The sequence below is a fragment of the Tympanuchus pallidicinctus genome, unplaced genomic scaffold (genome assembly GCF_026119805.1).
Source record: "Tympanuchus pallidicinctus isolate F22 unplaced genomic scaffold, pur_lepc_1.0 scaffold1, whole genome shotgun sequence".
Lineage (NCBI taxonomy): Eukaryota > Metazoa > Chordata > Aves > Galliformes > Phasianidae > Tympanuchus > Tympanuchus pallidicinctus.
Window position 1 is genome coordinate 71,152,648 of NW_026294618.1, and position 11,309 is coordinate 71,163,956.

Here is an 11,309-nt window from a genome sequence, read left to right on the forward strand (position 1 = left end):
TTTGTTATCTTTTCTATTCAGATCCTAACATGAGGCATGACTGATCCTGCTGCAGGGTCATCTGTGTCTTTTTTTTTTTTTTTGTGGCAAGCAAGGATTAAATAAAAGTTGAAAAGGAATCATAATGCCTTCAGATACCTTTGAGATCTTCAATAGTTTCCCGTGTTGGCAGGTCCTAAAAACAAAAACCACACAAAATTGGTAAGGCTATATATTAACTTCTGTTGGAAGAAAAGAAATAGATGTAATGCAACAGATCAGTGCAATAGTTAACTAATCAAAGGTTAATTACAGTGCTGGTATTCAATAAAATCATTGAAATTTGGATGTGTACCTTCCACAAAATACAAAGGGTGGGTGATGGAGATGGTTATAGAACAGCCATGCTCCAAATTGCATCATTGTAATTGTGTGTGTTATATCTGGGGAGAAAGAAAACTGAAGATTTTATTTTTAAAAATATTCCACGGCGCCTAATCTAGACCTTCTTAAAATAGTTCATCTTTTCCACTTCCCATTTTAGTGATTTAAAAACATGTAGCTGAAAAAGTTTGGTCTCCAGTACTTGGTAACAATTTCTCAATGAAAAATTAGAGGAGAAAACCATAAAGTTATCCTACAATCATTCAGATTGCAAGGAAATTACAGAGGTCATTTAGCCCAAACTCTTCTCCCCTACACACACATACTCAAGGCAGGCACAGTTAGAGCAGGTTGCTCAGGACCATATACAGTATAGCTTTGAATATCTCCACGAATGGAGATTTCACAGCCACTCTGGACAATCTCTTCCAGTATTTGACCACACTTTCAGTTAAAAAAAAAAGTAAATGAATAAAACTTTTTTTTTTTAAATGTATCCAACTGTACTTTTGTCCACTGTCTCTTAGTCTTCCACCTTGTAGCTCTGAGCGTGCTCAGTCTTCTCCATATCCTTCCATTAGGAAAGTGAAGACAGTACATTCTTTTAGTCTTACATAGATTTTAGGACACCTGCCTGTCCTCATATATCTAATGCCTTATTCCCCAGTGATCACTGCCAGTGGCCCTTGTTGGATTCTCACAAGCAGGTCAATGTTTGTTATGCAGTGGAGAGTCCTGAACTACACAATACTGCAGAGAAACATTCTAGGAGCAAGAATGGAGAACTAGCGAAAAGTTACCAGGAAAAAATAATATGGATCTCTTCAGGCTGACACGCACCAAAATTAAGAGGAAATAATTATTACATCCTTCTATTTCATAGTGGTAGCCTGGCAGCAAGAAGAGGAGATTAGGTTTGACTAGACCCAATCTACATGTTTGGAAATGAGAGACTCAGACAAGTTTCCTGGAGAAAAAAAAATGAGTTTGCAGACTGGACAAATACCAGAATACTGGGGACCAGGACAGAAACAAGGTGGAAAATATTTTTTCTCATAAAAGAAAAATTGTTAATGTCTGTGAATCATACAGATGCTACAAAAAGGTAGAAACAGTCCAGGAAATGAGGAAATACTTTTGATTCAGAATAATTTGAAGTAAATAAGGACACAAAGGGGGAAAAAAATGAAGACAGTGAAGTATCAAATAGCTACTTATTCAGAGATCACTAACCATCCTCTGCACTGAATGAGGCAGGAGTCCTGTAGAAAGAACAGTATGGGGTCACATAATTAAACATGTTATCACAGTATACTTGGGGAGTAGCTTAAGATAACACAGACAGCATTCATTCTGTTTCCTAATTTTTGCACACTTTATTCTTCAAACTTCTTGTAATTTTCTTAAATAATGCCCACAAAAACCACTTTCATAACTTCGTACAGTAACTGATTTAGAAAGCATGGCTAGTAATGTGGAATCTATGTATTTTTAACCTCATGTAGCTTAACTCCTAGATTTTAATCAGGTTTTATGTTTTAACTATCAAACTGTAATTTTATAACCGTAAGTCCAGTTATACAAAAATAAGTTACCAACGCTTCAGGAGCTGACTCCTTCTCAGGGAATGAGAAACTGCCCTGACTGCATTAGCTTCTTCTTTCTCTCAAAGCAGCCTTGAAAACTAATTGACTTTGGCAAGATTTTCAAGTCATTTAGTATCTATAGAGCATACAGACATCTCTTGAGACTTACAGAATTATCTACAGCAGGTTCAGCTTTGTAAAATTAAACTTGTGAGACAAGGCCAAGGCTAACCAATAGCTGTAGCCATACAAAGTATCCTTCCAACTTGGAGCAGACCTGCTTTCAGTCAGCAGCATCTGACTGCACAAAATTCCATGTGATAAGAACACAATGTATAAAGTGAAAACGTTACTACCAAAAAGCATACTAACCGTTGCCCCAGATGAGCTCCGTGAGTGAAGAGCTTCTAGCCTCAAACTGTCATGTATTGTGGGGGTAGAGCCATTTTGGTTGGTCTCACCAATTACACCATTATCCCCAACGTTATTGCTGGAAAAGGGAAAAAGGAACCAAGTTATTTACTTACCTCCCATCAAACAATTGTTTGAAATGCAATGCATAATGTCTATTCATATAATCATTGGACCATAAAAAGTGAAGTTGTTCCCTTTGACTTAATTAAAAGAAGCATACATTACAGGCAGCTAGTTAATCATTTTCTTGATGGATGCATTCAGCTATTCACTACACGTTTTAAACATTTTCTTTTAGGTTTTCCATGGATGTGAGCAAGCATTTTTGCAATAAAAATTTACTCGGAATAAGTAAATAATAAATCCCCATTGTGACAAAATGTTAAAAAAAAAAAAAAATTGTTTTCCCAATTTCAGCTTTAAAACCCTACAGCTATATATAAGCTATAAAATTATTTTTCCTGGGGAACTTTTTCTGTAGTTAGCCGACTTCAGAAACTTGTTCAACCAACACACCAAAGCCTGTTTAAAAACTATCAGCCAGCTAGCCAACATATTCTTTATTTTCTGATCAAGAGCTGAGACTGCTGTGTCTATGACCTCCCATATGAAAAACCTGAAATGACTTTACACACAGGTTTTAAGAGATGCTACTTCTAATTCTTAGTCAAAACTAAGGCAGGATAAGGAAAGTTAATGAACAGAACAAAAATTGAGCTTCTGTTTAAATTTGAGCCAGCCTAGAACAGATGAGCCTCTCAAATTACCTTATCAGATATAAATAGGAAACGGCTTTGTGGGCTAGTGAGAACAGAGCCTGAAAGGCATCACTCAAACAAAAATAAATCCTTTGTAAGGTAATTGACTTATGAGTGGCATTTCTGAGAAGAGCCTTGGTGCACGCAGACCTTGACAATACCAGCAAAGTTGCTGCTAGGAATGTGCCAGAGACATGCCAAAAACACAAGAGAACAGCACTACCGAGGTATACAAACAAACCTGATACTGCACAGCTTGCACAGAGCCAGTGGTAGCAGAGCTTACCATAGCGACTGTAAACACACCAAAACCAGAACAAGTTCACAGATACAGAGCTCTCAGTTGAAGCTTGGCAGCTGTAACAAACTACTCCATTTAAGCTATGGGTGGACATTTTATGCTGCAGCCACTGCTGGATGTACCATACTTCAGGTTCTTTCACATCTGCTGTAGAGCTTGCAAACAATGAAAGCTGGCTGCCAATTTCATTTCTACGACTCAAGCTTGAAAAAATGGTAAAAAACAAAACAAAACAAAAAAAAAAGTCTCAATTTATTCCAAAAAGTTTCCAGCAGAATATTCTACATAGACACAATTCTGGAAAATCTTTGTTCCAGTCTACAGCCAACATTATTTTTTAGCTTTAATACCATATCAACCCAGAAGCAGACTTACTGACTGTGATTATTTATTTGCAGTACAGAGGAAATGCTGGAAATGCCTACCCAATGACCTGGGAAATGAGAGTGGCTCTAACTTTACTCTTGAAGAGTACCACAGAAGAATTATGGCAGTCAGAAAAAGGAAAACAACGTACACATCTAGGCTTGATCAGAGGATGAAAGCTGTTATAAACGCACAACACCAATTTGCACTCAGGCTTTCAAAGCCATGATAGAAAAACATTTTGTTTGCCAACAGGTGCACATAATTTCCTTGTCCCTTTCCAGCAAGTTTTGTATGAACTTTCACCAGTTTCCCAGAAGTTGAAGCAGGAACAAAACACATTTTTCTTTCTGGAACAGCTCTTCTCTCTCACCCTCAAAATTCTTTAGGACAGGGATAAAGCCAGGAAGAACCTCTGCTCTTCCTTCGGCCTTTAACACTTCTTTAGAAACTCCCAGTTTTCCTCCAGGAGCTTTTAGCTCCTCCCAGACAGGTCTCTTTCCTTCACATGGTCCACTGGCTGCCCCACCCCCAAACCAGGTGTAGCTCTGCCTGCTTCATCACAAGCATGCAAGAAACACTGAGAATAAAAGCACTGATAAGGGTTTTAGGAGTGCCACTCCCCACAAAACTGTAGGAGTTTTCTTGCTGTCAATGGGTATTTCTGCTGCACAGGACAGCACAAACTTATCAGTTATATACAGTGTACCAGCAACACGTAATGCAAAGCTTACCTATGATTTGAGGGCGGAAGAACTGTGTTTTCTTTTGGGACCTCTGCATCTTTACACTGCCTTCCATTTTTTCTTGGGACCTGTTGTTGAACTGCTTCGCCTTTATCAAACATAAGGTGCAGACGGTAACTGATCACCTTAATTGCTGTGAAGAACACTGTCACTAAGCTGCAGTATGCAAAAGCTGTAACTGAATTTGCTGGAAAAGCCTATAGAAAGGAATAATAAGGACATCATCATACAAGTTTATTATAAGAAAATGCTGCTACATTTTCCAATTTATATATATTTCTAATTGTCTGTTATTTGTACCTCTACTGAGTTTTGCAGACACAAGTACTGTATCTCCATACACAAGTCTTGAGTTCTACTCATCAGAAAGTTCTAAACATTTGCTCAAATTTCAAACCATTTATTCTTCTTTTGATTAGCTATAGGTAGTTTTTTTTATTAATTTTATCTCAAAGTCAGTAAAAGCTCACAATTAGCAAACACTGTTAGAACACTCTCAAAACACCCCCTTCCAGTACTCGAAGGGAGCTTATAATCAGAGAAAGACCAATTTTTTACATGGTCTGATAGTGAGAAGACAAGAGGGAATGGCTTTAAAGTAAAAGAGGGAAAATTAAGATTAGACACAAAGAAGAAATTCTTTGTGCTGAGACCCTGGCACAGCTGCCCAGAGAAGCTGTGGGTGCCCCATCCCTGGAGGGGCTCAGGGGCAGGTTGGATGGGGCCCTGGACACCTGAGCTGCTGGGTGGCAGCCCTGCCCACAGCAGAGAGGTGGAACCATATGGTATTCAAGGTCTCTTCCAACCCAAGCCATCCTATGATTCTGTGAAAATTTCCCATTCCCAGAACAGTACAGCTTTTTATCAGACACAAAACAAAAGATGAATTATCCACAAGCAGGAAACTCCTTTTGAAAAAATTGTCACCTTACCATTCCTCAGCTATGAGAATAATGCTAAAAACACTAAAATGTTGTAGTTTAATTGCTTTTTTTTTTTTTTTTTTAAACACTTCACAACATCTCCTATTGCCTCTACTGCTGAAGAATTTAAAAAAAAAAATCAGGATCAGTCAAAACAAATAAATGCTGTGCATTTGGAGAGAGGCAGCTTCTTTGAATGCTTTTTTTCTGAAGTTCATAATCATTAATTTGCAGCTGTCTGTGTCTGCTGATTTGGGATGGGCACCATATCTCTTATCATTACCATGAATTATAGTTCAAATACAGACATCAGTACGTCATGTCTGTGAAGGAACTGCACTCTCTTATGTAAATACTTCCTTACCGTGAAGAAAAATTCATAATAAATACTTCCAGTTACATTTGAAGGGGCAAAATCTTCATATCTATGGTCACGAAACATCCTTACGTATGGTTTTTATTTAGCTGCAGTCTCAGAGAGATCCAATTTCATGCCCTAAATCTATAATTGTAAATACCAGCTTTGGAGATCAAGGATCATTTCAATTTAAAAATCATTTCAGACTCAGAAATAAACCACACTGCGCCCACATAGATAAAGAAGGGAAGGGAATGAGGTACATTTACTTCATCTCTAAAACAAGACACCACATTTATCTTGATGCTGAAATGAGTATGCTGAATCATTTCTGTGTTATCATGAGCAAATGAGTTGCTACTCCTCTGCTGCATTTGGCTTTTCAGGTAAATTCTTTCTTAGGACTATTCCGATTCACATGGAATCATCAAATATCTTGAGATGGAAGGGACCCAACCCCTGCCTCCACACAGGACCACCCAGAAATCGCAACTCTGATTTCTCACAGCTTGGGGCTGTGACCACTGCCCTGGGAAGCCTGTTCCAGGCCCCAACCACCCTCTGGTGAAAAACTTTTTCCTGATATCCAACCTGAACCACTGCTGAATTTATTATATAAAGTAGAGAAGCTATCCAGCAGGTATAAATTACTAACAATACCTAATGAGAAAGACGTTACTTTCTACAGATCAAGTCTAAGCTTGTTAAGAGTACTTCATTTTATGTACACACGCTACATGTATGTGTACACCAGAACTCAGCATGCTCTTTGGTCATTTACTGTATCTGGGCCAGAAAGAAGACGTATTTGCAAAGCAGTGCTCTCATGATAGAAGGGTTGGTAGAATTTGTTTTTATGACTAAAGCATTTGCAAAACACAAGTTAAAAATCATTTGGTTTCACAAAGAATGACTGCCAAATGTCTGCAAGGATTTGTTTCAAAAAGATATGTTCACTTCCCAGGAAATCTCTTCAACTACCCTCTAAAAGCATGGACTGCCCACTGAGGGACAAATAACACCTCAGAACTAGTCACCAGAATAGAAGGGCTTTATAGGTGACACCTATATGGCTTAATATATTTTAAATGAATAATGTCACGAGGACACAACAGAAATAAACTTCTAACAGCAGAGACTGTTTTTGCATTGAGTACAATACAGGAGAGAATCACCAGAAGCTCCTGAATTCCTAAGTAAAAGAGAGGATTGGTTCTAGCTAACACCGAGTGCTGCATGTTCCCATCCCTGCCTTCTGATCAGAGCTCCTGGATACACTCAGTGCTTCCCCACGGTCTGCTTGCACATCTGCCCAACATACAGCACTTCCCACGGGGTACATGTTAAGCATACTCACAATTCAAAATCTGCCTACAAATATACACATATAAAGGCCAGCATATTCCTAATATTCTGAATCTTGGAAGAAGCTAAGTAGCGGAAGCTGGCAGCTTGTTCCAATTCCACACAAGGAATTGGAAGAAAGATGAAAGTGAGGATGGAAAGCCTTGGACTTTCAGAAACAAGCCTCTTGCATAAGGGTAGAAGTGTCATCTGAGTGCAGCTGGTGTTCCCAGGGACGGATACGTGAAATCTACAAAAATCTGCATGAGCTAGGGGAAATTAAATTACAGACCACTGAGGAATTATATGATAGACTCACTTTTGCTGTACTGGAGTTATTATTAGCCTTGTTTCCTACAGAAATTAGGTTTTATAATCACATCATGTGTCTGTTTGCTCATCTCTCTCCAGCCCTGCTGCTGCAGAACTTTTTAACTCTTTGGCAACTGTCACCTAACTTCAGTAGAACACATCCCTCCTTGGAACAGGCCAGTAGCTTCCAATATCAGAACACCGTGGGCAACAGGCAGACACTCAGGTTCACACGTTTGAAATGCCACCTGGCTTACTGCTGCAGATGCAGCACGGTTGATGTGCCTGTGCAGACAGGACATCTGCCTGGGGCTGCTGTCAGCCCACAGGCCACTGCCATGGAAATGGCCAACTTCTCCCCATGTCTACTAACATTATTTGGGTAGCACAAAGGTGGAGGTGTCTAAGGTCCTAATATAAAGACACGTAACCTTCGACCCAAATACCACATCTGATAAATCAGACTGAATAATTAAGTTGTTTAGACCCAGACATAACGCACCTGATGCATCTAAAGATAGATGCTACCTACATTGCCTTCATCTCAGCCTTGGTTCGCTACAGCACAAAAATGATGGAAAACATGCAGTCAGTAACTACAATGAAACTTGGTGAAGAAAGAGGGGGTATACCATAGCACTGAAGCCAAAGATACATACTTTGATGTTCCTTTAGCTGAATTAATATCTAAGAGATGTCCTTAAGACAACATGGAAAAACACGTAGCAAATCCCAGGGGTGTAAACTCATTTTTAAGAGTGCATTCTATCTACTAATAAATATGGTAAGAGCTGTGTAGTTTATCTATCTACTCCAGTGATACGCATATCCTTACTGTCACAGAGGGTGAAAGTAGGTTAAAGTGTGGTCAACTGAGACTGGAAGCAGCTAACATGCTGCCAACTTTATCACAGTTTACCTCTGAGTAATTTGTTTACGTGCCCACACCCTTATACTGCCACGTTATAGTTATTATGGTATGACTCGAAGACCTAATGTTCAATTCAAGAGCTTCCTGTCCAACAGAAGACAGGAACAATCACTAAGCTATCTCAAGGGCTCACAAAAAGGCAGGTGCACACTATCTTGAGGCTTCTAGAACAGGCTATAATACAAGCACCCCCAAAGTCATCTCTATGCTTTACTGGTGTTACACTGGGGCTGACCTCAGCCAGGTGGCTCTGCTTAACAGTGTCACTAATGTCACACATACACACAACACCTGGGAGCCCTGTGCTATTTGCTACTTTATTCCACAAATCATAATCTATTATGAGATCTGACATGGCAAGTTTAGAAGATAACCTAATAATACTGAAAGTTGATTTTTAGTCAACTTTTTAACGGTGTTCCAAATAGTTTTCAGTGTATATTTTTATTTGCATATCTGCTGCTACAAGGGCTAAATGAAAAAGACAACACACAGAACTGCATTTTCAGGAAGGGGAAGTTCACAAGGGAACAATTAGTACCAAAGTAAGCTGTGCTGACAATGCTAGAGAACAAAATCCTCGATCCACACAACAGAAACAACTTGATACTATAAGCTCCCCAATGCTACTGTCAGCACATCTCAGCTGAGCTAGTGTGAAAAATTTAAAAGCAGCTGGATGAGTTCTGCCACTTCACTCAAATCAAACTGTTTCAGGGAGACTTTCTGACTTTGTTAAAGGCGTAACTAAGACAATCTAAAGCAAAGGAACATTTTGAGTAATAGCACTCTGATTTGTTCTGACTTTGTCATTTCAAGAGACATTTGTGACTGCTTAAGCTGATTCCAAAGTGTGTAACATGAACACCACCCCAAATTTCGCCAAAGATTGTAAGTAAAATTCCCCAAAGAAATCCTTCAATTAAAAATAGAGGTTCAAGTTTCTAAGTGGCAAGAATATCTGTCGTGCACAAAGTTTACAAAGCCTAACCACTTAAAAGCAGGAAAACAAATACTTCAGGACATCATTACTTGAACAGGCAACACATAAATGCATTATTCTTATCAAGGATAAAGAATTCCCATAGCGACACATTAGCTCAAGAACGCAAGTCCTTCATTTAACCAGATGATTCATCAGAAAGCCAGCCAGTCTGCAGGATCGCATCCATCAAGGCAGACAAACATGAAGCCCAGAAGAAAAAAAGGTTAAACAGATAAATTTGGTTTTCTTCTTCTCCCTTTACATCATTTCTTGTGTTTTACGTTTGCTTTAAACTACACTGCCCTTTTGTGCAACACTGTGAGTTCTGAAATTTCCCAGAAGGCAACACATACTCTTCTAGATGTATACCTACTTACTTTAGCTGGAAAAGAAAGTTAACCTTCACCTTCACATTTTTTTCCTCATCTTTTTTTGAAAAATCATGCATGTCACTTTGGCAGCAGTTCTTAGCACATTAGGCTCTTGCTGGCTTGCAGAGGACAGAGTCTCCATCCACCAGAAAACACAGTAATCTTGATTGAAGAGCTCCACAATCCACGCTTACAGGGATCGAGCACAATCCACATCAAAGGTACAGCATACTAATAGATTTTTAAAAATACATAACTGACTTCTCACTGGAATTCCAGGGAGACTCATGAATGCTCTTTGCAAATCAGGGCTATCTCTGACCATAGAATCATTTGAGGTGGAAGGGACCTTTAAAGGTCATCCAGTCCAATTCCTCATGTAGAGTGAAAAGACCTGCTTAGGATTTTTATCCCACTCAAAAAAAAAAAAAAAAAAAAAAAAGCAACAGTCAAGCTACAAACTTCACTTCATAAGAATCAAGTTGAGTCACTGCAAGAAATACTGCTAAGCTACAGTCACTGAGGAGTTCACTAATGCATGGATGCAGTGATCCAGCAAGCTGCTTCCCAGCTTTCCCCAGGTAGGGGGAAGCACACCAAAACTGAGTCAAACTACCAAGTTTTCATGGAAAAAAAAACATATTAAAGTTCTGCAAGCAAATCCCAATTAGTAAAACCACTGATCTGTGATGCTTAGCACAAGGTGAGCTGCGTTGCACGAGGAGCAACGCGACTCACCAATGACATTCAGGCACTTGACTTTCTGCTTGTATTCACCCCTGTCGGCTGGTCAGACCAGGGCGGCCGGCAAACAAACGGGGATCCGAGGAGCCTCCCCACCCCCCCACCTCCCCGCCTCCCCGGGCCGCCCCAGCACCGGGGCGCGGCCGCCTCGGGAGGTGACGGCGGGGACGCGGAGCCCTCGCCCGAGGCCGCGCGCCTTTGCCGCCGGGCCGAGGTGCGGCGCGGCCCCAACCCCCAGGCCGCTCCCAGCGCCCCCGCCCCGCGGTGCTCACCAGGTGCATGGCGAGGGGCAGCGTCAGTAGGAAGAGCCACAGATAGAGATGGCAGCTGTTGGTGAAGGCTCCCTGCTCCGGGTCGTGGTACCAACCGCCGGTCAGCGCCGCCCACACACCCTGCCCCACCAGCCGCGCCGCCGGCGACACCATGGCCGCCCCCCGCCGCCCCTCAGCCGCCCGCCGCCGCCGCCGCCGCCATGCCGGGCGCCGGCGGATTCTCCCATGGTGCCCCGCGACGCTGAGCATCCCGCCCCACCCCGGCCGGGCCGGGCCGGGCCGGGCCTCCCTCTGTTCGGCCCCGCCGCCGGGTCGATCCCGGGGCCGCACCCGGCTGCCGGCAGCGCCGAGGGGCGGCCGCTGCGGGCGCGCGGACGGACGGCGCCGCGGAGCCGCGTCCCGGAACGCGGCCGCTCGCAGGTGCGGGGAAGGCCCGGCCCACCGGGCGGCACCGCGCTGGGCCCGGCGCAACCCCCCCTCACCGCTACGGGGTTGTTTTACCCGATTCGTCGGTTGTTTGTCAGCCAAACGTCGG

General features: G+C 41.8%; 1 protein-coding gene across 1 annotated transcript in view; it reads right to left on the bottom strand.

Moving 5' to 3' along the window:
- The window catches only part of PCNX2 (pecanex 2), a 150,398-nt gene extending 139,454 nt beyond the window's left edge, over positions 1-10,944 (bottom strand). The window contains exons 1-4 of the mRNA XM_052670834.1: positions 10,775-10,944; positions 4,523-4,731; positions 2,322-2,439; positions 139-175 (exon numbers count right to left, since the gene is read on the bottom strand). Coding sequence (XP_052526794.1) covers positions 139-175; positions 2,322-2,439; positions 4,523-4,731; positions 10,775-10,927 — 517 coding nt within the window. The 5' untranslated portion in view covers positions 10,928-10,944. The remainder of the gene's footprint in view (positions 1-138; positions 176-2,321; positions 2,440-4,522; positions 4,732-10,774) is intronic.
- Positions 10,945-11,309: the final 365 nt, after the last annotated feature.